The sequence below is a fragment of the Lagopus leucura genome, unplaced genomic scaffold (assembly GCF_019238085.1).
Source record: "Lagopus leucura isolate 7727_CA_CO unplaced genomic scaffold, USGS_WTPT01 Super-Scaffold_100066, whole genome shotgun sequence".
In the NCBI taxonomy this organism is placed as follows: domain Eukaryota; kingdom Metazoa; phylum Chordata; class Aves; order Galliformes; family Phasianidae; genus Lagopus; species Lagopus leucura.
Genome location: NW_024962310.1, coordinates 668,711 through 694,695, shown reverse-complemented (window position 1 = coordinate 694,695; position 25,985 = coordinate 668,711). Strand labels below are relative to the sequence as shown.

Below are 25,985 nucleotides of genomic sequence, written 5' to 3'. Positions count from 1 at the left end.
AGCCATAAAGGGCTGACAGGTCCCGGCCTGGCGTAGGGCACAGCTGCAAAACGGGAGAGCCCACAGTGCGGCGTGCCTCGTGGGCTCAATGGTGCAGCATCATCGCGCGGGGAAGGCGTGGAGGGCAGCTGGGAGTGCGGACTGAGGGGTCTGGTGTGAGCCCTCAGTCAGCAGGGTCTGCTGGTGGTGCAGCTCGCGGAAAGCACCAGCTTCATTGCTGATAGTTGGTGTTGGAGTGGGAATCCCATGGTGTTCCCAAAGCTGGTTGTGAAACCCAAGTTGTTTTTTTGGGGGGGGGGGGGGGGGGGGCGGATTTCTTGTTTTCTTTTCTCTCACTCACTCTTATTAGGTAGGAATACACATAAGGGAAAAAAATCTTTTCTTGTAATCTTTTATTTTACTTTATTGGTGTTGTTTGATGTGGAACTCTGTAAAAGCGTCGATATTTCACTTTTGTTTGTGTTTTTTGTTTTTTTTTTTTTTTGATAGGACAAGGGGGAATGGTTTCAAACTAAGACGGGGGGGTTTAGGTTGGGTATTAGGAGGAAGTTTTTCACCCAGAGGGTGGTGAGGCACTGGAACAGGTTGCCCAAGGAGGCTGTGGCTGCCCCATCCCTGCAGGCATTCAAGGCCAGGCTGGATGTGGCTCTGGGCAGCCTGGGCTGCTGGTTGGTGACCTGCACACAGCAGGGGGTTGAAACTGAGTGATCATTATGGTCCTTTTCAACCCAGACCATTCTGTAATTTATAAAGCGAAACTCTTCGGTTGTTTAAAAAAAAAAAAAAAAAGCCACATTAGTGAAACTGTATGAGTAAAACAACATAAAACCAAAGGAGTGAAGCATATAACAGGGTTGCTTCTTTTTCGGTGACATTTTCTAACCTCTGGTTAGATTTCCTTACATCACTTGTTCCATTATAACTTGAATAAAAACTACCTTTTATTTATGGTACTTTGTTACGGATGGGTGCTGGTGTCAGGACAAGCAGGAGTACATCAGGAGTTGTCATCCTGTCTCTGTATCCGTAGAGGACAGTCATACAAAACAACTGTACCTGCCTTGAGATGATAAAAACTACTGCCAAGTGTGACATCCTGATTTAAAGCTCAGCATCCTTATCGCTGTTGGAAGGCTACATGTTGCCTCCCCAAAAACCTCCAGGATTTGCAAATAGCTGCAGATAATGAATGGCATGAAAGCAGGACAGCTGTGTTTTGCCTCATGGTCTCAGTGAGCGGCTCCCAAATCGCAGTGGAGCCTTTTAAAAAACCAAAACGACTCCTTTTGCAAGTGGTCTTTAATGCGGAGATGGTATCAGTGCTGGCTCTGTTGTGGGGTGTTAGACCTGAGGAATATTAAGAACAATTCCATTCACCAGAATTTCTTCTGTTAGTTTTCCCTGAGCCTGTTTGACTGGTGGGGTGTGGGTGGTGGGGGTTAATTTCTGGACGGAGCTGCTGTGAGCACCGCTGTGAAGCCAGTTTGTTGCCCTGTGTGATTTTTCCAGACACTTCAACGAGAAGAGGGACTTCCCAGCTTTGTTCTTGGCACACCCTTCTGTTCAGTGTCGGGCTGTTCTGCTGCTGGCCTGTAAACTTGGAACTACCTGCTTTAATTCCTGTTCCTTCTGCTTGGCACACAGCTGGCAGAGATGTTTTGTTGTTGTGTTATCAGGAGCTGTTGCTGGGTTGTCAGTTGCATTCCTAGGCTCACATTTGGAAGTATCTGCTGTAATTTTGTTAAATCCCCTCTCTCCTCCTACTTCTGGCATAATTCTCTGCTCAACTGGAGTATTATATAAGATTGTGCTGTATTGCTCCTATCTCCTGTTGCTGATATTTTTTTCTGCTCGGCGCAGAGAGGAAATAAAAAGAAAAATAAATAAAAACCAACATCTTTTTGCTGTAAGCCTTTATGGAGAGAATTTTGAAGGTATCAATTCCTGGTTCTCAGGTGATGAGCTGCTCCCCCATTCTGTCTTGTGCAGAATACACAGACTTAAAGCATCTGTCCCAAGATCTGGAAACACATGACAGTGCAGGAAACCAGCATGGGATTAAAACTCATACTTTAATATGCTTCCCTTGAGAAGGAAAAGCTGTTGTTTGTATAAACTGTATCTGTAGGTACATTTAGTACTTCTTCCTCAGTTTCTGTTCTCAGGTGTCCTTTTACTGAACTCTCTTTTGGAAGGAAGGAGTTGAGTGATTCTGGAATTCTCCTCTTTGCTGATATGCATACCTGAATATTGCAGCATCCGTCAGATGCCCTTTGCTTCTTTCTTTCCCCTCTGCACTTTTAGGACAAGAAAAAAAAGATGCAGAACCACTGACTGTGCAGCAAACACCCCAAGAAAACTCAGAGTTCATTTTATTCTGAGTCAGCCCTTTGGCTGCAGGCAGGAGTGGCACTGCTGTGTTCCATGAGACGTAGTTGGCCTTACAGCTCTTCAAGTCATATTCAAACTGACAAATGGAGATAACCTGTTTGGCCTTTCGGAGCCTGTGTTGTGGTGGTTTTGGATGGCTGTGCACTAGGAATATGGCTTTTGCTGGCGCTGTGGCTTTGTGTGTCGTGCATTTAAATTGGGCTGATGTGAAGCTTGGGCAGTGAATCGGATCAACTAGTGTCAGTGCTAGAAGACAGAGGCAATATCTGATAACAAATCATTTACCTGCAAAAAGGAATGTCCTTGTATATGTCTGTAGGTGTCTCATATACAGAGTGCTGGAATATTCATTTGAAAATATGCTAGTTTTTAATGCTGTAGGACCTCATAAGTTTAGTAATAATGTTTCTAAAAGTATGCAGGAAGGTTTGGAGCTCGGTACACTTAAATTTATTACATATTGAGAAACATTTCGTGGCGTTGGATGTGTAAATTTATGTAGGGCGTGTAGCTGGATGCTGGTGTACTTAAACTGCTGACTGCTGGTTGGAGTTGTGTGAATCACTGCTCTTTCTTTGGAGCTAACGTGGCACCCTTTCACTTACAGCTGGAATGCTTTCCTGTGTGACAGCAAACACAGCAATACAGCATCAGTCTGAAAAGCCTGATGGGAGCTGCACAACTTTGAGCATTAAACTCTTATGACTGTCAGTGTGCTGGGATGGTACCTAGAAGTTCATGAAAAGATTTCTTGCACTTAAACAGCAATGTGTAGTTGTTCAGATTGGGTTTTTTTTCCTCTTTTCCATCACAACTAATTGTCATATTTCAATAAACAGGCATCTCTCAAGTGTGTGTAACAGCTGAGCATCTCTCTAGGGCTGTGGCAAGTACTGATATTTAAGCAGAACAACCTGGAAGATGAGGGTGGCCAGAGAGGAAGTAATGGATCTCAGAGCCAAACAAGAAGTAAAATTTTGCTTGTGGCACTCAATCAGGTGCAGGATTAATTAGCGTGGATGTAGTTACTGTTCTGCACTCATTCTTTTCTCATTGCTCAAAAAATTTGCTCAGCAAATCATGAATGAGGTCGTCATTGTACATAGCAGTGGTTTACTTCACTGAGGGCCTTCACAAGATTATCGAGTTTGTTTTTCCAGCTTAGGCTTTAAAACTAGCGAGGCCTGACTGAAATCTTCAGCTCGTTCTGAGTTTTGGTTTCAAATAGGGGATTTGCCTTTGTCTGCAAGGAAGCTCAGAGATGCTTCTGATGAGACTGGAGAGCAGGTGGAGACAAACACCCTCAGTCTGGGGCTGCTGTAGAGCAATGCAGAGGAGCTGCCTGGCTGCCTCCCAAGAGTCGCTGCATAAAGAGGCTGGAACAGACGCTGCCTGCATTGATGTAAAAGTTTTCAGTTAACTTGGCTGTAATCATGCCTACAGATGAACTGTTTTGTCTGTTACAGAGTGTTGCCGTATATATATTTTAAACCCTCTGAAGAATCTATTATCTGATGGTAGAAGCATCACACAGTGTTCCCTGTGTGCGCAGAGAGCAGCTGCTGGGGCTGCCTGTCCCGACCGATGCTTCAAAATGAGAACAGCTACACTGGGGCCTTGGTTTCCTCACTTGCATCTCTGTAGAAGTGTCTGACCTCAACAAGTTGTGATTAAAAACCACACACGTCACTTTGATGGATTTCCTAGAAGTACTTGTGGCCGGTGAATGAAATTTGGAGAACCGTATTTCATTGCTGCTTTGGAGATGCAGGCTGTTTTCTTTAGGTTTCCTGTTGGCTTCTGGTTCTGTTGCTGCTTGTGAAGAAGAATACAGTGTGTATGGGCATTGGAGTCCAGAAGCGTTGAAAATGGCTGTTGTGGTGAGTTTTACCTTACAGCCCTCTGCTTTTGCAGCAAGTGGGATTACAGGGAAATGGCCCAAGTTTAAATGTCAGAAATATTTATTCAGCTGCTTCCTGAAATGTTCTGCAAGGTGCTGGTCTGAGCTGGGAGCCCACCTTACCGGAGCTGAAAGAGATAGGAGTCCTGATGCTGCTTGATAGCTACAAATCTTAACTTCTATCATTTGATTTGTCTCTTGTAGCAGGTAACTGATATTTCTCTTCTGGATAATATTACCCAGCAGCTTACTGAGTTTTGCTGTTGATGGGGAAAATAGTAGGAAGGCTTCTTTTAGTGTTATTTCCAATGGTGGAAGGGGAACCAGGCAGGAATGAGAAGCAGCATTAACTGTGGTTTCTGTGAGCCTGGGTTTTAAGCAGCTTATGGAGGTGGCCCGTTGTTGCAAGAAGGAAAACAAATTTATGTATCTTCTGGGAATTTTTGTACCCTTTTATATTTTCCCTTTGTTTTTAAAAGATTCCATAAATAGCTTATGCCAACATCAGCTCAGAATGCATGACCAAAACAAAAAGTTCGTTCCCAGATATTTCCTTTGGGAGTTTGCACTGGAAACACAAATGAACATCAGTGCCAGGAGTGCACCTCACTGCCCTGCTTCCCCAGTGCCACTGATACACAGAGATCCAGCACTGCCCCTGGCCCTTCTTCCCTCTATTAGAAATGCACTAAATATAGAATCTCGGAGCTACCGACATTTTTCTTTGTTCTTTGTCTCACTAATTAGATAATCTGGGTTTGAATGGTGAGGATATTCAAATAGGGTGTAGGCGAATGCTGTGATTGGGTTATTTTCAGTGTGATTTATGGTCAGCTGTGAGTGTTTTGATGTTAATGTGAGTTTGGTTATTAAAGTGGTGCTAAGCAGCACCAGCATGCCTTATTGAAGTGGGTGTGATGAGCTCTCTAGAAAACACAGCGCTGATTCATGAGGAAAATGAAGCTGTTTTGGAACTGGAAGTTGGTTGGGATTTGGTTCTCATTTCCTTCTTCTATTTTTGCCTTTTCATGTTGATGTTTGGTCCGCTCACAGAAAAGCAAAGTGAAAAGAGAAAGCAAAGGACTCTTCCTGCCCATGCAGATACGTGTGGGAGAAGCATCACCCAACAGGACAGGCAAACAGGAGTTTCTGCAGTGCTATTTATGACCTGTTAGCAATAAACTCTGGAATGAGCTTTCTACTGAAATGAAGCAAGCTGCTGGCTTTATTTTCAGGCATCTCCAAAAAGGTGGGATTTCACACTGATTTCTAAGGGTGGTTTCATGTGAGCTCTCTTTGGCACTCACTCAATCTTTATGTTTAGCAACGAAAGTAATTCTTACAAGCATTTGGAAGTCATGCTGCAATTACAAGCAGGTGAGAGCACCCAGTAAATGGATGCCATGTTTTTGCCACGTGTTGTAATCTCTAAATTTATTACTTGAAAGCTCAATTTCCAGAATAATAATGACAGAAACAGTATTCCAGCTCAGGTTGATTTTTCGATGAGCTCTTAGGAATATTAATGCAAGATGGCAACTGGAAAACATTACATGAAGACTGCCAGATGTTCATATTGCTGGGAAGTTGATCTGAATGAAAGGTTTTGGAGGGGATTTTGGTCTTGGTGGCTTGCAGGAGATCAGACCTGCAGTCCCATTGGAGTGTTTCAGTGCTGCTTGGTACAGTGCACCAATGCATCATCTAAACTGAAAGTGTTCATAGGCAGTAACAAAATCTTCCTTTTCAAAATGAAGAAGGCAGAAATGTGCTCCGTTCAGGGGTTGTGGAAGCCTGAAGTTGGTGCTGGATTAACGAGTCTTGTGATGAGAGGAAGAACGGAGGTGAAAAGCACAGTAAGAGGAGGCTGCTTGCTTTTAAGAACGCGATTATTTCTGCATGTGGATGTGATTCTAACGTACTTTGGGTAATTTCTAGTTGGGGTGAGGTGTGATTACAGGGGATGCACTTTTCTGCATCCATTCAAATGCTATTCACAGCAATCTCAGCAGAATGGCAAAGCTGCAGCTTAATTTAATGACTGCAGAGCAGAAACGTGGAGGATTTGTTACAAAAGGAGATGGTTATCTGGAGGACTCTTGGCTGCTTTTTACCCCTGACTTCATCCATCTTCCTTGGTTTTGGTTGTTTGGTATTTATCTGATGTTTGGAGAGGAGGGGAATGGCTGGTAGATGGTCTCTAACTAATGTTGGTATTTCCTTGTTTTGTTAAATATATGTAAAGCTTGGGATTCTCCTTACAATGCTGACGTTTTGCTGGCAGTGCTCCCTGTTTCATTTCCTCTTTCCTTTCCCATCCTCTAATAGTTTCATACAAATGATGGCTTCTATAGATGAACCAACTTTTTTCCTTTTTTTTTTTCTTTCTGCTTTGTAACAGAAGAATGAATTTATGGGAAAAAAAGAGATGAACATTCCAAGAATGGAAAAAATCCCTTATTTTTGGAATCTTTTGAAGTGGAATTGTAGTGACTGAGTTCTGCTGTGTTATAACTATTAATTGTGTAGGAAATAGGGGTTTTCTTTTGGCTTTTTTTCTTTGTGTGTTTTCTTTTTTTTTAAGAGAACTGACTTGCAATGAATTATCTGGAATAAACTGGATGGAGGTGTGTGTCTGTCTGCATCAAAGTCATCTTCTCATGGGGTGTCCAGAGGGCCTTGTTGTGACCTCGTGAACTTGGGTGTAATAATAACTTTGGTGTAATAGCATGAAATGGAAGGCTGTATTTCTTAGTTTAGATGTCCATCCAAGTTCCTGAATGCTGCTGATGATGGGGGCAGCTTGCAGGCAGAATTGGGGCTGATAAACGGTGGCTTGAAGAGAAAAGCACAGACGTTCAGCTCTGGGAGAGTTCTCCTGTTCTGTGTTCCAGCAGACCAGGTTATCTATGTGTTCTGCATCCCAAATGAGACCTTATGGGCTTCTCAGCCTGTTAAGCATATTCCATTGGATGCCAGTCTATTCCTTCCCATTTCTCTGCTGCGATGGAGATTTTTTCCTGTGTTATTTTCTAACTGTATTTGACACAAAGCTCCGTGTGTCACTGAGTTGATGGCACTTAAGGAGCAGTGTCCTCTACCACCACTGGGCAAGCTCTGTGTTCCCCTGGGCCCGACTTCAGCCTGCCTTTGGAGCACAGCGAGGTTTCCTGCTGCAGTAGGGTGTGATGTGCTGGCTGTAATCTGTGCTGGCTGTAATCAGTGCTGCTTGGCAGCCATTAGTGCAGGCTGGGAGTGCTTTGCTGAGCCCATAGTTGCTTCCCTCTCTGATATTCCAAGCAGGAAAAGTGTGTCCTCTTTAGCAAACACATTAAAATCTGAAAACTCTCCCATCCACCGCTTAGATGGCATTGCACACCACCTTGCTCCTTCTGTGAACTTGCCTTTTCTCCTCCTCGATGGCAGCAGATTGAATCCTCCCGTTGTCCTTTCCAAGGCTGTGAGGAATGCAGGAAGATAATGGTCTTTTCCTGTGCTTCCATTACTCATCCCACTTGTTTTACTGCTTCTGTTATCTTTGTCTCACTCCTTTTCTCTGCATGTCCTGCTGCTTTTGGGCAGTTTGGCTCTGTTCTTGGGTAGTCATTGATAATGTTGCTTGTCTGTTAAGCAAACAGCCATTTTTGAAGCAGTTAATTGAAGGACGTTTGTTTTACAGACACTCACTGAATAATGCTCTCAGGAAAGGAATCTATTTGAAATTTTCTATTGTAAGCTACTGGTTCCTTAAAAAGGTAATTAACTTATCTGAGAAGAAATTAATCTTTGGCAAAATTGAGTCACTTTGAGACCTGGTCTGGAGTTACTGGTTGAGCTGATAATCCTCAGCTCTATTGGGTCAAATCTCTGCTGCTGTTTTGACTGCTGGTCCCTACAGTGGATGGAGTTTTGAACTGAGATGTCTGGGTATGGCTGCTAAGTCAGGAGGTAATTAGTAGGACAGAGTGGCAATGGGACATTTCCTGTGCTTGAGAAGGGCCTGGTGTGGCTCTCATTCTGAGAGGAAATTTCTTCATCTGGAAGTGGTTGCAAATGAGGTGAGAATTTACTCTTTCTCATTTTAAAAATAACAGTAATGCAATAATTGTATGCCAAAAACAAGTGCTGTTTGTGATGGTATCCCAGAAAGTGAGAGACTTGCAGGCTGTACCTGGCCTACTAAGGATCCATGAGATAACACTTTGGTTTTTGTTTCCTGACTTGATATTTATCCCTTTGAGTCTGTCCTGCCTTTCCTGGCCATAAGGAATTCTGATATCCATACTGTTTACAAAACGTCCTCTTAAAACCTCTGCCTGCGCCGCTTTCTGATCTGCTCCTGCTTCAGAGGTGCCAGGCTGTTACTCAAGGCGTGTGAGCTGGTGAGGCATTAAGTGCTCATGAGCAAATAAACACAGGGGGAGCCTGCTGCTTTCAGAAACTGCATGCATGGAGTGCATTAAGCCAGCTGTTGTTCCTTTTTAAAATGTGTTTAATATTGGTCCATACCAGAAGAGCTCGTCAGTGTTTGAGGGTGGAGTGGCACACAGACGTTTCTGAGGCTGTGTTCAGTGAACCTGCGTGTGTGCTTGGTAAGCAAAGCAAGTGGCAAATCTTTCCTTGCCATTTTTACAAAAAAAGATAAGAAAAGAAAAGGAGATTGCATTTATTTTATTATGGTTTGAGCTAGGGATATGTTCTGGTTTAACTTTTTTTTTCCTCATCTGTATTAAATTGCCTCCCCAAAGGTCTGCAGAAAGCTTTGACACACTGTGCTGGAAGTATTTTCCAAATAATAGGAAATCTCTAAAATCTGGGCCCTATGTCTCCTCTGGGCCTTTCTAAAGGGGTAACGAATGACGTGCTGGCATGCAGCAATTCTATTAGCACGCTGTCACAACTTTTATTACCACCTGCCTGTCCAAACCATCTGGGAGGAAAGGACATCAGAGATACAAGTGACAGTTACTCATAGGAAATTAAATAGTCTTGTGTGTCTGAAGCTCAAGCACTTGTCCAGCCTTTAGAGCACAGCTTTCTACAACTTCTGTCCTGAAGTGAGGTGCAGGTGATACTTTGAGACGTCTTAAAACCCAGTGGAAATGCAGAAAGTATCTGTAAAACTTTAGATTTTTTTCTTCAGGAAGTTTCAAAACCTCTTGATTTCCCATTATGTGACTGATGGCTGTGGTCTTAGGGAGTTTGCTCCTTGGACACTGGGGGGGTGCAGGGTTATGTGTGCATCCAGGAAAGTCCTCAGCATCTCAGGGTGCTCCAGCAGCCGTGGTCAATGTGCCATGACAGCATAGGAGCAAATGTCTCCTCGTTAATCCCTGATTTTGTGCCAGAAGTGAGGTGTTACCACTAAATTTAGTGTGTTTGAGAAAGCCAAAAGACTCCAGTGGGTCTCTGTGATCACCTTCAGTGTTAATTTTGTTACTTGATTGATTCAGTGCACTGGCAAGCCAAAGCTTTCCTGCAGAAACCTGCCTGGTGTTGATAGGTCTCTGATGTGGAAGTAAATCGGGCTCATCATCTCTCTGACACCAGTGCAGGTGAGCAGCTTTGTGACATCACTGCACAACAGAAGCCTGGTGTTGCCATGCAGTCGTGGCTGATGACTTTCAACTCTTGGAAGGTATCCTGTAGTGATCAGCTGTGCCTGAATCCCTGCAAGGAGAGAGAACCAAGCAGGTTTGGAGCTCTGGGCTTCAATTTTGGCTAGGTATGTCGAGCAGCAACCGTAGTACTAGGAAATGAAGGAAAAAACATCATATTCCGTTACTGAGCTGTCTTTCTTCTTGTCAGGCCTTTCTTTTAGGCTTAGCATCTCATTGCTCTGTGTGCAGACAGGTTGCACTCAGTGAACTTAGGACACTTCATGCTTTCACCAGTTGCTGTTCTCCTCTGGTGGTTGTGTTTTGTCCCTGTTGTTTGTGCCTGTGTGACTGGGAAACCTGTGCAGTGTAACGGATGGGTACAGTAATGTAAATGGACAGGAACGGAGCAGTAAAACAGCCTGAGTGTGGAGTTGAGTGCTTCTGTGAACCCAGAGGGGAAGGAAAGGATCTTGGGTCTCTCCTGCCTGTCAGCTAAAACAACAGAAAGGTGTTTCTCCCCAGCCATGAGGAGCACACGGTGCGTTGTCTGCTGCTTGTGCTGCAGTTCCAGGTTCTGTCCATCCCCAAATCCCGTGGCTGGAGATGGTGAAAGAGAAATGCCTTTGGAGACATTGCGAGTGGAAAGGCAGTTCAGCCACGTATTCACATCTAGAATCTGCTAATTTGGGCTTAGTTTGAACGGCACAGTGGTTTAATTGAATTTCTTTGGAGGTAATTTTAAGTTTAATGTAATAAAACCTGCAGCAAGTGCCTAAGGTGAATACCGACATTGCCTTCTTAGAATGTTGTTTTGTTTAAGCCTTCTCCTCATTGCGTATCCACAGCACAAACTGCAAGTGCAAAAAGTTGATGAAGCAGAGGTGGTTTGACAGCAGTGCCAGGGGTTCAGGTCTTTGGCAGTTGTTAGGCCTCAAGTTTTGTTCTGGGAGATGCATTTTCATTGATTAAATAGGCAGCTCTGCAGGGTTAAATGTGTATTTCTAAGCAACTGAAAGTCAGTATCTCTCTTTCAGCGGTTACGTGAACTCATTTGTGGTTTTCTAAAGGAAATTAAACCTGAGGAAAAGGGGGGGAAAAAAACCAAATCACTCATTTTTATATTACAGATTAGATTATACCTGTGTGCCAGTGTTGTCACATATTTTCTGCAGGTCAGCATAACTCAAAACCCAAGTAAATGACACCCAACTGAAGTGCAGACCGAGGGGAGCCTTTCTTAAGAGAGGTCTGGTCTGCTGGTGTGAGACTTGACATGAAAGTGAGGAGTGAGTATGGAATTCAATTGGTAGCCTCAGGGTAAGCAGTAAATCCCAAATGAAGTCAGTGGTCTCCTGGTTTTGGACTCCTTGGAGGAAATGATAGGCTGGGTTTATTCCTATGAAGAGCTGGCATATTGAAAAAATAAGTGGTGATGGTATATTGCCACCTCAGGAAACATATGGGAGCACTCCTAATGTTTTGGTGTATAATACAACCTATTTTGAAGGCGTGGGGAGAGAGAAACAACGTGAGAAGCATGATTGCTTTAACTTGCATGCAGTGAGTTTTAGCAGCGGTCGGGACGTTTTTTTCTTCGTTATTAGTTTTGGTTTCATTTTTTTTTGTTATTGTTCTCCTTTCTTCTTCTCCCAGTGTGAAGATCTAGCATAACTTTCTTCCCCTGAGTTGTGACGTTCTGTTTAATCTTCAAACTGGCGATGTCAAGGGTGCCAAGTCCTCCTCCTCCGGCAGAAATGTCGAGTGGACCCGTGGCAGAAAGCTGGTGCTACACTCAGGTGAGACCGCGCTGCGTTGGGCTGTGCTCACTTAGAGCCTGCAGCACGAGGTTGGTTCAGAACAAACGGAGGGTCCTGGGGTTTCAGAGAACGTGGGATTTGCTAAGGCTGAGTGTTGCCATTCACCATGGCAATGAGAAGTCATTGTTCTGTGGCACCCGTGTTGGAGGGTGGATGTGTCAGGAGGAGTTGTGGTGGTGCAGCTACTGCTGCTAGCTATTTCCAGACTCTTCCCTCGTGTCTGGAGGTTACTTGTAACGCAGGTGATTCTGTGCGACGTCCAGGATTTCAGTTTTTGTCTTTTAAGACCTTTTGTCTTCTATGACCAGTGTGAAAGTGAATGGTCCTTAACCCACCTCTTATTCTCGGTTTTAAGATTAAAGTGGTGAAGTTTTCCTACATGTGGACCATAAACAACTTCAGCTTCTGCCGAGAGGAGATGGGTGAGGTGATCAAAAGCTCAACTTTTTCGTCTGGAGCCAATGATAAACTCAAATGGTAAGGAATACAGAAGTGAGGGTGGCTGTGTTTGTACAACGGTGTGGAAGAGTTTGGGGCTCTGTAGCAAAGAAGTATGTTTAAAAAAAATTAAAGAAAAAAGAAATAACCTTGTGCTGCATGCAGATTCTGGCTTCCTTGGATGTACAAAATACAGAGAGTGTTGTTGCTTCAGCACAGTGTTTGGACATAGAGCAAATGTGAGGATCTGACCATTAGAAATGTGCTTCACATAATAGAAAACATCAGAAGTTGTAGATGCTGCAGCTAGAAGGGAGACTGCATCCTGCCTCAATGCAGAGGCAAAGCATGGAAGATTAATAATCTGTTATAAATTATTTTCTGTCTTAAATGACTGATGTTCATCTTGGCAAGCTCTTGGAAGCCAGTGAGAATCTACAGCCAGGGCTGTAAAGCTCTATTTCAGCCTCCCAGTTTCAGCCTCCCTCACCACGTTGTTAAAAAGCTGATTTTCACACGCACTCTTAAATTCTCTTTCCTGCAGTTTCAGGCTATTTCTACTGTTACTTTCTCAGCAGCTTTTTATATATTCAGAGCCTTACAATAGTTCCTTCTATCATCTCTGTATTCTCTATTTCCATTTGCCCAAGAGTTTCTGCTTGTTTTTTTAAAGACAACATTTTTACCCTTTTAAACCTTTCCTGTTTTCCCCCTGGAAATGTTTCAGCATTTTTATTTAAATTTCCTTAGTCTAGATAGCAGCAAGCTTTCCACTGCCTTATTTAATTTAGGGCTGTGTGTGTGCGAGATATGATTTGTGTTCCCTTCCTTTGGGTGGCAGACCTGTGCTTTCCTCAGACTGCTTTTTGTTATTAAATTACTTCATTTTCCAACCTTTGCAAGTCAGATCTCCTTCTCATGCCTTGGTCTTTCTGATTTATTTACTTTTTTTGGTCACTGTGTTTAAGCTGCTGGTTGTTTGGCCTGCTCTTTTTCTCCCTGCTTGTGACATTCTGTCTAGTTTCAGATCATAGAACTGCTTATGAGTAGCCTTTTCCTGCATTTACTGTCTTTTCTTAACCAAGGAGTAATTTGTTTGGATTTTTTTCCCTAGCTTTGTTTTTGAGAAGCTTTCAGCCCTCTAGAAATCAGGTGTTTCCTCTGAGTTGCTTCCTCTGCGATTTTAACAGTCAGTTCTTGGGAATTTTGCACTTCTCTGAATCTTTAGCTTCTATTCTGCTATTTTTCTGTGGAAGTCGTCATGCACAGTGCTTTTTGGTGTGTGAAATTGCATCCCCATGTATACCTGCACTCTTCCCAAGCCCTGTGTTTGTTTGTTTTTAAATGATTTACCCATGCTATTAGTAGGGTATTGATATCTGTCTTGGAAGATGTAGCCTGAGGCTGACTGTGAAGCACAGTTCCACTCCGTTTAGCTGTCTGTTATTTCCTTGTGGTTCAGTGGTTGGTAATCAGGACTGTACATTTTATCATGAACATTCCACCTCCTTCGAAAGCTGTGGATGACCTGCCAAAAGCTGCTCCTGCTCTTATTCAGCTCTCTTCTTCTGCAGGTGTTTACGTGTGAACCCTAAAGGCTTGGACGAGGAGAGTAAAGATTATCTATCCCTCTATTTGTTGTTGGTGAGCTGTCCGAAAAGCGAAGTTCGAGCAAAGTTCAAATTCTCCATCCTGAATGCTAAAGGAGAAGAAACAAAAGCAATGGGTGTGTAAAAACACTGTCTGTCTGCAGGGGTCGGTTGGTTTGTCTTTTGCTGTTTGATCAAGCAAGTCGTTGAGCTGCTGTTTGAAGCACTGTGTCTTTCTTTCAGAGAGCCAGCGAGCGTATCGATTTGTGCAAGGCAAGGACTGGGGATTCAAAAAATTTATTAGGAGAGACTTTCTTCTAGATGAAGCCAATGGACTTCTTCCTGATGACAAACTCACTCTATTCTGTGAGGTAAGCCTTCGTCTGCTGCTGAAAGAATAGCAGTTCCATTAGCTTCAGGTAGATGTGACCTTATTTTTCATCATTGCTTTTAAGGCGTCAGTGGAGTCAGGAGGAGCAGTGGCTGTTTATTTAACACTTAGATTTTATTTGTGTCTGCTTGTGTGTGCGCCTCTGTCTGGGGTGGCTCTTTCTTTCTTTCTTTCTGTGAGTGAATCATTGCATTTTACTTTCATTTGTTTTTCACTACTTTATACGTCTTTTACCCGTGGTGACAGTAGAAATTAAGCACATTTGATTATTACTTCCCTACCGATTTAATAATAATAACCATCCCTAATTTAAGATTCACTTAGGTTAATAACCAGTGCTAGCTGTATAGTGGAAATTGTCATGCCTGGTACTTGTCCTCTGAGTAAAAAGGACAAGTTTTCTTTATTTTCCTGTGTCTGTATATCTTACAGAAACAAAAAGCTAAGCTGAAGGAATTCCACAGTCACCACAGCTCTTGTTTGTTGTTTTTTCCTATAATTTTTCTACAAAACACTCAGACTTCACTATTTGCAGATGAGGGTGCAGTTATTTCTAAAGATAGATATCTATGTTCAGAAGCCTTGATGGGGAAACCTAAACTTCCTAATTTAGTGTCTCCCGAGCTTTTGGTGTCTGTTTCTCTTGTCTTTTTAACTGCAAAATCCCTCCTGTAGCTGTGATTCTTGCCAGAGCACAGGTAGAAAAAGCTGTCCTGTCTTCAGATCTCCTGCAGGCTGTTTTGTGGGAGTAGAGTCTTTTCTTTTGCTATGTTTTCTTCCAGGATTGCAAGGAGTGCTTCAGTCCAAACCATTTGACAGCCATTTGGTTATGTTGTTTGGTTTTGTTTTGCTTGTTTTGTAGCTTTGCCTGGCCATCATAAATGTACACATACCTAATTTAGCAAACACCTCCTGATGGATTTGTATTCATTCAGTCATTTTGAACCATTACTGTCAAGGAGGAAGCTCTTCCTTAACACTGATAGCAATGTGGGGGAAGGAGAGAGCAGTGTCTTGGGTGACACCTCCTTAGGTTTGGCAGTTAGCCTTTCTTTCATGATAAATGAGCCACAGACCTCAAAACTGTGGTGGTAACTCAAGAATTAATGCTGGAGAAGGGAAATCCACCAGCCGTGCTGGCAGCCAGAACCATGTCAAGTCCGCTTTCTATTGAATTACTCCCTTCAGATGCTTCAGCTCAGCATTTTTGTTTGTTCCTCGTCCAGAACAAACCCACTGCTTGCTTTGCCTGACCTGGATCTGGATATCTTCTGTTTTTCTATTTCGGTTTGTTCTGTAGCTTAGTATATATAAAAAGTCTTAAGTTTATATAGTGATATTAGAGGGGAAAGCCATGCTGTTTGGAAACAGTTTGGAGAGAACTTTCAACAGCTTATTTTTGTTTTTTAAGTCTTAGGATGTAAACTAGTGTACCATATGTTCTCCTAACACTTCTCTTCTGGCCGCAGGTGCCAAGTGGTGCTGCTACATCTGTACCTCCAACAAGCATGTTTTGTTAGCAGCACTTGATGAGACACTTGTTATTTGGAGATATATTGGGGTTTTCTATAGACCAAAAGGTTGCTGAGCAACTCTGCTACGCCTCCTCTCTTTGCTTTACAAGACTTTAAAGGAAGGAGCCTTCTGCACTCTGCACAGGGCAGCTCTGAACTCGCATGATGTGTTGCTGAAGATGCTGTTACAACAGAATGCTGATCATTGTCAATCATTTTTAGTCTGACCTCATTTGCTTACAGTTTGGAGATCCTTCCACCTCTGTTATGCAGATGGGGTTGATTTGCTCATATCCCATCTGCGTGACTAATTGCTGTTCTAAGTTATATTCCAGCATTATAGGTGAACGAGATCTGATGAACCTAAAAAAGAACAGAGTTCCCAGAGTTACAGCAGTAATCCTCCTCTGAGCAGCTGGGAATTCCCTTGCTAAGTCGTTGAAAATAACTTAAGCAAAACTAGCTGCTTTGGCACCAGAGTCTGGTCAGTGCTTCAGGTCTACCAGTCTAAACTCCTGTGAAAAGCCACATGGTAATTTTTTTAATGCTGGTAACGGACTTTGTTTCATACGTGAAGATGATTTACTTGTTGATTTGAGATAGTTTGCAGGTCTTCTTGGTGGGTCTGTGGTCAGGGTCGGACTCCGAGGGATCCGCATCTTAGAAATGCTTTTTAATGAATCTGAATCAATTTTGCTGTCCTTGAGTCTGTTACTAGAAGTTACAGGGCGAAAAGATGTTACAGCAGTCCAATTAATGACAGGGAGCATTACCTTTCTCTCAACTGCTGTGGCTGATCATTGGCAGTGCCCTTTGGCAAGCAGCAGCTGGCATTTGTTCGTTCTTGGGTATCAGATAGTTTGTACAAGATTGAGGGGAATGCCCAAGAGTGCCCACCCTCAGGAACCCACTGGGGGTTTCCCCAAGAGCTGGGCTATGTGCTGTCAGCAGTTCTTCCCTAATAAGGTGTTTCTGTCATCTCTCTCCCTTCATAATTTACTTCTCCTTTTGCTTAACTGGGAAGCTTCCTATGCTGCCCATTGTTCTCCTCTGGCCATTGTTATTAATAGAACTGAAATTCAACCTGAACCTGACAGCAAATCCAGCAAATGGTTTCCCATATGCTTCCTTGTCAATCAGCTTGTTCCTTTACTCTTTGCTATAGCAGGGTAGTATTAGTCATTCTGATCTCTTCTAATTTGAGTCTGCTGCAGAAGGCGTATGATTTACTGCATGTTTAACAATAATGGTTTGCTGCTGAATAGACTCTTAGCTGTTCCCTTTGCGTAGGTTATTCGTCAGCTGGTTTGGCTGCATATGGTCTCTGCCTGGCCATGTCTAGTTTAGAGCAGGTGGTCAGGAATCTTACCAGCCTTCTCCAAAATCTCCTACTTAATTGACATGGAGTTGCTTTTTTAATTCAGTTTTTTTCTTCTTTTTCAATGCACTGGAAGCATTGCACTCGAGAAATTGGAATTCTACTGCTGAACCAGAAGCAGAAAAGCATTTGGGGTGCTCAGAATGTCCTGCACTGATCAGACACTGCTCTTGCATGCATGTATGGATGCAGTGGTTGCTCTGTACGTTTCATTTTCATTTATACTGCTCTCTGTGCTGCATTATTGATTTGGGAGGGTTTCAGACTGTTGATAGAAGGAAAAAAAAAAAAAAAAATAGGTCAGGAATGGTGTCTGTAAGAACAGAAGAAGAAGATTCTACTTCCCTAGGAGACCACATAATAAAACTGTCGTGAACCTGCATGAAAGTGCCATCAATTTATGCACACAGCTTAAAAATTCCTGAAAGGAAATTGCTTTTCCAGCGTGGAGTTTGAGTAATTTGTTTATTGCCCTGCAGGTGAGTGTGGTACAGGACTCTGTAAATATCTCTGGCCAGAACACTATGAACATGGTGAAGGTACCGGAGTGCCGCCTGGCAGATGAGCTGGGAGGACTCTGGGAGAACTCCCGCTTCACAGATTGCTGCCTGTGTGTTGCAGGCCAGGAGTTCCAGGCTCATAAAGCCATCCTAGCAGGTCAGTATTGTGTTGGATGGGCCTCAGCAGAATGGGGAGCAATAACAATAGCAAGTGAAATACCGTGATATTGAAGTGGTTTTTGTATTGCTCCTTTAAAGGAGGGTTTTGCAGCTCTTTTAAGTGCAGAGCTGTAGTAAAAGACTGTTCTGTGAAGTGCTGCAGGAAGATATATCTGCTGCTTTTTAATTGCCTGCTTTCTCCACACAAAGAGGACGGTAGGAGGTGTCCTTTGTGTCTGTAGTCTACTATAATGTATCCCTGAAGCATTTGTAAGGAGAAGTTACGGAATTATCAGAGTATTTTCTTACCAAATCAAGAAAGATGTCTCAATGCCTGTGTGCTCTTTTGGCCTTTTTTGAAAGGCCTCGTGACATCCCTGCATGCCCATTCTCAGAGCACGAAGCTGCACTGACCACATGACACCATGTCACAATCTGTATGCTTCACCAGCCATGCTCAGCTTGCTCTGTCTGCTATGGGATTTTTTTCTGCATTAAATAGCAGGACGGTTGTTGAGGTGTTGGCAGACTGTGCTCATCTCCTCCTGAAGAGCAAAAGGCTTGTCTCTAACTGTTCTGTTTGCCCCCCTGCTGTAGCACGTTCCCCGGTCTTCAGTGCCATGTTTGAGCATGAGATGGAAGAGAGCAAAAAGGTAAGTTCCTGAAGGAGGGAGAGCTTTGTCAACTTTTAACATCTCTGGTCAGTCAGTGAAGTTTCTTAGGTGGCATTTGTAATTACTGTCACCTCCTTAATTCTTTCTCACATTAGATGCAGTTCTTTGCTTCAGCTGTCCTGAAGGGAGAAGGAAGGGATCAAGGAGGCAATTGTCACCTTTGTTACTCTGGGGAAAGAGTTCAGGGTGGGACAGGGAGAAGTAGATGATCCACAATTCTACTCAGAGTTTTTCCTATTCCATCAATTTCTGTTTGTTTGTTTTAAATTCAGTCATGTTCTGAATAGTTTGTAGCAAATCTCCGAATACTAAAAGACCTTGGGTAGAACCTTTAACATCTTGTCAGAATTTTAACAAGCTGCATTTTTCCAATACAGAATCGGGTTGAAATCAATGATGTGGAACCTGAAGTTTTTAAGGAGATGATGTGCTTTATTTACACGGGGAAGGCACCAAATCTTGACAAAATGGCTGATGACTTGCTGGCAGCTGCTGACAAGGTACAGTTGGGATTTCTGGCTGTTCAGAGAACAAGCAATATGTGCCTTGCTTTACTCAGAGCTCTCCGATTCCTGTAGTAAGCTTTTCATGTAATCACAGCATCACAGAATTGTAGGGGTTGGAAGGGACCTCCAGAGCTCATCGAGTCCAACCCCCTGCCAAAGCAGTTCCCTACAGCAGGTCGCACAGGTCAGCATCCAGGCAGGTCTGGAACATCTCCAGAGAAGGAGACTCCACCACCTCCCTGCAGCCTGTTCCAGTGCTCAATCATTGTGGTTGGGCAGTTTCTTTGAATTGTAATATCAACTGGTTGTGGCTTGTAAGTAAACCTGAACGTGGTGTAGATACACTTAAGGTACTTAGATGTATAGCTGTGTATCACCAGATACATTGACCAGGAATATCAGTTTCTATTGCTCATTTTTAAGACCTTTTTCTAAAATTTCAGAAAGCAGTGCTATTCAATGTAATCTATAAAAGCTGGGAGTGAGAAGAAAAATTCAATTTTTTAAAATAATTTTTAATTTTTTTTTTTTTTTTTTAACATGTTTGTTACCAAATCTCAAAAGTGGTGTTGTGTCTTGGCAAACAGGGCCTGCTGCTGCTTCTGGTCTGGTTGTTAGCAGCAGCTTCAAGAGATGCTCTGAAGTGATGGATAAGTGGGAAGGTCCTGTTTATTTTTTCTTTTTTGCAGTGGCAGTCCTTCCTGGTTGTGGAGACAAGGAGTGCACTGGAGGAAGCCCTGTTGCCTAATCTGTAGTGGTTTTGCAGGCTCCTTGCCAGGGGATGTTCCAGGGATGCTCTGATTGAAGCTGCTGGTTGTTCTATGCAGCAGGCACAGTGCCTTGCAGCCCTCCAGTCTCTGCCTCCTTCCCTTTGCAGCACCAAGGATGGAAGAGAGTGCTTTGCTGGCCAGTGAGCCGTATTAACCAGTGAAAATTCATAATATATAACCGAAATTTTATTTCCTTTTTTTTTTTTTTCTTTTTTTTCTTTTTCCTCTCTCTTAAAAGTGAACTTAGTGCTGGTGAAAGATGCCAGTTTGACAGCACTGGAGACTAAGTCCTGAATTTATCCATGGAACAGGTTCAGCACGGGTAGCAGCAGTGCAAGATCCTCCACACTGCCCTGCCACTGTGCCTCAACACTGACCTGGAGGGACCACCTCTGGGGGTGAGAGCGTAGTTCAGTCTCTGTGCTTCTTCAGTCCTTGGATTCCTCTGTGGGTTCCAGATAGGGTGGTGGATTTCAGGATGTGGATGCATGTAACCTTGTTCCACTCAAACCGCTGCACAGCCGTTAGGTTCCCTGTCGCTGTGGACCTGGCCTTCATCAGAAGTGTTGATTTAAAGGTGAAATGCTCCACGTGCTGTTAGGAGGCCACTGCAGCTGGAGTTAAAATGGGAAATGATGCAGGCAGATTCTTGGCTTGATTATGATAATTGCCACATATTTTATTCAATATTTAAAGAGTATTGATTGAGAGATCGCATACCATCTTTAACTGAGACAAGTGTAAGCAAGGAGCAGTACATTAAGGCCAGAGTAGGCTTTAACTTTGAATTTCTTGGCTTTTAATGTAGACTTTCTTTCTTTTAAACTCATTGTGCGTCTCTTAAAAGCAGAAATTAAAAAAAAAATCTTTCAAGAAAGCACATAAGGCATCTAATATTTACTCAAGAGACTGAAACAGCTTCTTCTGAGTTCCTCCTACCTCTTGGGGAAAATAAGTAATTAGACCAAAACAAAACACGTCTTCTGAACCCAGGAGATACTATTTCAGCCTCTGGAGTAGGAATGTTATTAGGTAGGGCTTTTTTTTTCCTCTTTTTTTTTTTTTTTCTTTAGTGTAATTAAGAAAGATGGGGAGGGGGAAATCTCAATACCTGAGAGACCAGAATGGCTACTTTTTGCCCAAGCACGTAATTAGAAGTTGGGGTATTTGTAGTGAAAATCAAAATAAAAATTGTACATGCATAGAAGAGGATACTCAGTTTACAAAGGGAATAGTTTAAGCTTTGTTTACTGCATTTTAAGCTACTGACAAACAGTAACGTAATGGTTTGCCCCTTCTTTGCAATCGTTTTAGTTATTGATACAGATGAAGTAAATTTGATTTGCCTTCTCAGATGTTCCAATGGGAGAAAACTGTCCTGGTTATGAGTGCCATGCCTCAACTGACATCATTATTGTTGCTGAGTCTTAAGTGAAAGATGTTTTTGTGATTTAAAATTATTCATTTAAATTTAATCGAAACAGAATGAAGATCTCAATAAGAATATAAAATTAATTTACCATGTAGTAGTGCTTATCATATGGCAGGCACTCCAGTCGCCATGCAGAGGAGCTGGTTACCAACTCTCTGTTCGGGTTGGCAGATCAGTCCTTACAAATCTGGTATCTTTTTGGACTGTGGCAACACACAGTGAAGAACGTGCATTTGTGCACCAAGCCATCTTGAAGTTCTCCAGAAAAGCCTTACAGACAATTTGAAGGCTGCTCCCAAATGCTTTTCTCAACTGAAAAATGTCACGGGATCGAGGCTGTTCTGGACTGTGTTTTATCCAAAGAGCTCCATAATCACATCACACATACCAAGATCTTCAGAAGTATCTCAGTCTCTTAGTGCCCACAACCTATCATATTTTAACAGGCTGAGGTTTGGAGTTTGGCCTTTGTTTCTTGTCAAGAGGCTTTTCTGACTATAGACCATTTTGAAAATCTTGGTGTGTCTGCTGCTTCCAGTGCTGACTGAAGTGCTGCAGAAAGTAGCGTGGAATTTATTAGAAGGTTCTCTTGTTCTAAGCAAATCCTTTGAATTCCTTTGAATTTCTCGAATAATTGATTCAATCCAAAGCTGTGGATCTGGAGGAAAAAGAGAAGTTGAGGTAAATGTGCCACTGAATGGTGTAAATGCTTCAGGTGAGGACGTGAAGTTAGAGTAAGGCTTTTGCTCTGACTTTACAGACAAGCTGAGATGTTTTGTTTCCAGATGGATAGCCACAAGAAATCAGGGGCATTTGTGTAGCATTTTAGTATTAAACTAATAAACTATTAGTTTATTATTAGTAGTTTAAATAACTATTAAACATATTTGAGCAAGGTTGTCATAAATTGCAAAACATTAATGGCAAAGGAACTGAAGGAAAGCTGCCTAAACGTCACCAGAACGCCTATGGAGCATTCAGTATTGGGTCCCCACTGAATCTGGAGAATAACTGCCATGCAGTAATAAATGGAGGATGAGATTTGGCTTTAGCATTTTGTACTTTGAAATCACTGAGGCAGCATTTCAGATCACCTTTAATACTTATTTCAAAGCATGAACACAGCACCAGCAAACCTGTAACACAAGAAGCCTGGGATGAGAGTGATGGTGGGTATGCTTCTTCCCCATTGCTTTCCTCAGGGTGGGCACATACTGCTTCTCCCTTTTTGCTGATCACTACTTCTTTAAGTACAGTTCAGCTCCATATAATAAAGTCTGTTTAGCATTGTAGAGTAGTTTGTTACTGAAGAGTAAAGGAGCACACATAGAACTTCAAGCTGAATGGGTTGTTGTTGTTGTAATTGTACTTTGGCTTGTGTTTTGCAGTATGCTCTGGAACGTCTGAAGGTGATGTGTGAGGATGCACTGTGCAGTAACCTGTCTGTGGAAAATGCAGCTGAGATCCTCATTCTGGCTGACCTACATAGTGCTGATCAACTGAAAACTCAAGCAGTGGACTTCATTAATTAGTAAGTTTATTCTTGTTTTGGCATGCAAGCACTCAGGAACAATTATGTGCAGAGGAGATTTCCCTCGTTTTCAGTTTTAGTTTTTGTTTTTTAAGGCTCTCCTATTGTGATCTTTCTTTCACCTGGCATTCCAGAGGTGCTGTTGCCCTAAGGGCTGATAAGTCTTGTGCTACTGGAACTGGTCAGTGTACAGTAGAGCTACCTCTGTGAGGTATTTTGGCTTTCTTCTTAAGGTCCTGAGAGCTCTTAGGTAGCAGTCGATCAGCTAGTCTCTATATTTAAGGACTATTGCAACTACTACTGCTACAGACCTGTTAGTAGGTAGTCACTGACAGCCATCTGATTTGATGTCCAGAAACATTTTAATTCTGTGTTAGTTAACACGATTTCTCTCAGTATTTTCTGTATTGCTTGAAATTGTTGCATGCTGAGGGGTCAGAGTAGATGAGCTTTGTGTTCCTACTGCCATCCTCTGGGGGTCGTGTCTGTTTGCAAGCCGAGGGACTGTCCAGCATACATTCTTACAGCAGTACACTAAAAATGCTGGGTATCTGAGGTGCGTGGAAAGCACCTGATGGTTATCCTTTTTGTCTCCAGTCAGTAACTTCGTCTTCATTTTCTTGTTTCTAGTCATGCTTCTGATGTCATGGAGACATCGGGCTGGAAGTCGATGGTAGTATCACACCCTCACTTGGTGGCTGAGGCGTATCGCTCTCTGGCCTCTGCACAGTGTCCCTTTCTGGGACCTCCACGTAAGCGACTGAAGCAATCCTAAAGTCCCATCTCTGGCAACACCACGTGTTTTTCTGGAAGCAGCATCAGCTGTTGCTGCTCAAACCTTGACCACCAGGTAGACAGCGAAATCTGTGGAGCTTATACTCTGTTGTTGGGGGGAAGAGACTGCTTCGTGACACCCAGACTTTTTAAAACAGCACCAAGTAACTTGGGGAGAGGGGGGAGGGTGGGCCTGGGGCTCTGGGGCTGTTCAACCTAATGAATCCCTGTCGCTGCATCGTCTGTGTGTTCCCTTCAACTTGGCTGAGTCAATTAAGTACAGGGTTCGGTTTAGGTGCCGATCCGTGTCAGAATAAACCCAGCAGTGGTACTGGGGAAAACAACATCTGCGTCTGGCAGCACAGAACAAACCATCAGATGCCTGGAGCAAGAGGACATTTTAGTTTTGGAGAGAGCGTTGCGAAGTTAAAAAGAATTTCCAGTGAGGTTCTGGAAAGGAAGTACCTGATGGGAGCTCCAGTAGTATTTATATCAAAAAAGAGAATTTAAGTCCTTCCAGCTGAGCTAAAAACTGGACGTTTGTGTAACTCCTTATTGCCATCCAGCAACAAGAAGATCAGTTTCTCTGTTAGTAGCACTTGTATGTTAATTGCAAAAAAAAAAAAGAAAAAAAAAAAAAAGAAAAACACCTTTTATAAAGTGACAGGTTGAAGTGAAAGGGGACTGAGAGACTGTTCTGGAGGATGTGAATAGACTGAAGGCAGCCTTTGGCAAGTCTGTATTGGTTTTGAAAGGACTAGAATATGCTTGATTTGGAGCGTGCTGTCTGATAAGAACAACGGTTACTGTTTTTAGATATTGTGGAAAATGTTTTTTGGCATTTTTCCCTGCTTTATTTCCCTCCTTCCCTCTTTTTTAAGAAAAAGAAGAAATTTTATTGTTCACGATCGCTGCGTCAGAAGTCCCTGTCCTGAGTTGCTAAATGATTCTTAACAACTGTTTGTACCTGACTTGCCGACTGTATAGGAGCCAGTCCTATTCCTTTCTATTAGTCACTCTTCTTACAAGGAAGAAGTTTCAAAATAGCTGTTAACTTTTTTTTTTTTTTTTTTTTTTGGAAAATATAAATAATTACTATTTTGTACTGCGTCGTATCTCTTGGTTTCTTTTTTTTTGCTTCAGTTTCAGCACTTCTCAGCTTAAAACCGGTTCCCAAAAGCACTTCCATTCTGCTGCCATGTCCTGTGCCACGTTAGTGCCGTGCAGCTCCTGGAACTCAAATGGGACTTCAGTAAGGAAGTCTGCACACAAATTTGCAATACAAAACTGTTTTATTTCTCATGTCTGGTCTGCGTTAACACCCACCAACGTTGGTTTTAATAGCAGCTGTGAAGCTAACTCATAGTCCAAACCTTCTACCTGGACTTAAATGTGGGAAGGGGGAGCGGTACAATAAGCCATCTGTTTTATGGCATTAACAAGCAGTGCAGGATGTCCTGGTAGGAAAGACACCATCCATTATGTCGTCATTAGTCCCAGATATCAGAGAGGTTAGGTTGAAATACGTGGTGTTATGGCAGTGGCAAATTGATCTGACCTTAAGGTGGTCAAGTAGGGCACGTAATGGATTACAGAGAGTAACTCTGTGTTGTCTAGAAAATAGATTAGATACCAGTTGTCTCTGACTCTTCATTCTGTTGTCATACTTCTCTTACAGCCTTTTGTCCCTTGTGAGAAGGAGAGCTCCGTTCATACGTCCACGTTTTAATCTAACTGCCATCTATTTTTATCTGATGGTGACTCATGAGAAGGTCCCTGCCCTTTTTTGAGTCCCCCACTGAGACCTTCATCATAAACGTACACAGCCATCTGTATAGTGAAGCCCTCCTTCTCCTTGGTTCACAAACTCCCATATTGCACCTTTTCCTTCAACTCTTCTAATTCCTTTTATATTGGATTCAATACGCATTCCCTTTTAGGTAAGCAAAGCACTTAGTCATTAGGAGATGCTCCCCACTACCCTGTCAGAACTCAGACCGGCGTTTCCAGCTTATAATTGCATGCAGACATGAAAAGTTCATTGCCAGGTAACTGCAGAAGTTATCTGTGTGCTTCAGTGATGTCTAATTACACCGCAGTAACTGCATTGTTTACTGAAAGGCTCAAACCTGCTGGAAGAGACCTTTTCTCCTCGTTGTGGCAGAATGACCAGCTGTTTGAGGAGTGTCCCTGGCGTAGCCTTTCCCTGAGAAGCAGACGTGCCTGGGAGGAAGTAAATGGGCCTTGACATTGTGTGCCCTCAGCCTTTTTGAGGGAGGTATTTATGGGCAGGCAATGCAGATTTGGAAGCCTGCTCTGGAGGATGGAGAGATACCTGCAGGAAAATAATCTGTTCAGAGGCTTCTCTGTCCCAGTCCTTCCTGCAGAGCCAGGTGCATTTTGAGAATACACTGTGAAGGGAGGTCTGAGATATAAGATATGTGGAGGATGCAACTTATCTCCAGTTGCAGGTGAATTAATGATTTATTGGTCAACTTTGCCTTTTTTGTTGTTTGGTTTTTTTGTTGTTGGTTTTTGTTTTTTAATTGTAAGAGATACAGCTGAAGCCATCTGGTTATAACAACATCAGAGATGGAGCATACTGTTCATAAACCTCCCAC

General features: G+C 42.8%; 1 protein-coding gene across 5 annotated transcripts in view; it reads left to right on the top strand.

Annotated features, from left to right (window-relative positions):
* Positions 1-24,479, top strand: part of LOC122188538 (speckle type BTB/POZ protein) — a 25,533-nt gene extending 1,054 nt beyond the window's left edge. For 4 of the 5 annotated variants that reach the window (XM_042886927.1, XM_042886926.1, XM_042886929.1 and 1 more), the window contains 9 exons: positions 11,545-11,687; positions 12,064-12,185; positions 13,721-13,872; positions 13,979-14,106; positions 17,498-17,675; positions 18,275-18,330; positions 18,729-18,851; positions 22,448-22,590; positions 23,221-24,479. In XM_042886927.1, coding sequence (XP_042742861.1) covers positions 11,610-11,687; positions 12,064-12,185; positions 13,721-13,872; positions 13,979-14,106; positions 17,498-17,675; positions 18,275-18,330; positions 18,729-18,851; positions 22,448-22,590; positions 23,221-23,365 — 1,125 coding nt within the window. In that variant the 5' untranslated portion in view covers positions 11,545-11,609 and the 3' untranslated portion in view covers positions 23,366-24,479. Of the gene's footprint in view, positions 1-5,344; positions 5,541-11,544; positions 11,688-12,063; positions 12,186-13,720; positions 13,873-13,978; positions 14,107-17,497; positions 17,676-18,274; positions 18,331-18,728; positions 18,852-22,447; positions 22,591-23,220 lie in introns of all 5 variants that reach the window. The other variant, XM_042886928.1, reaches the window with a different exon arrangement.
* Positions 24,480-25,985: the final 1,506 nt, after the last annotated feature.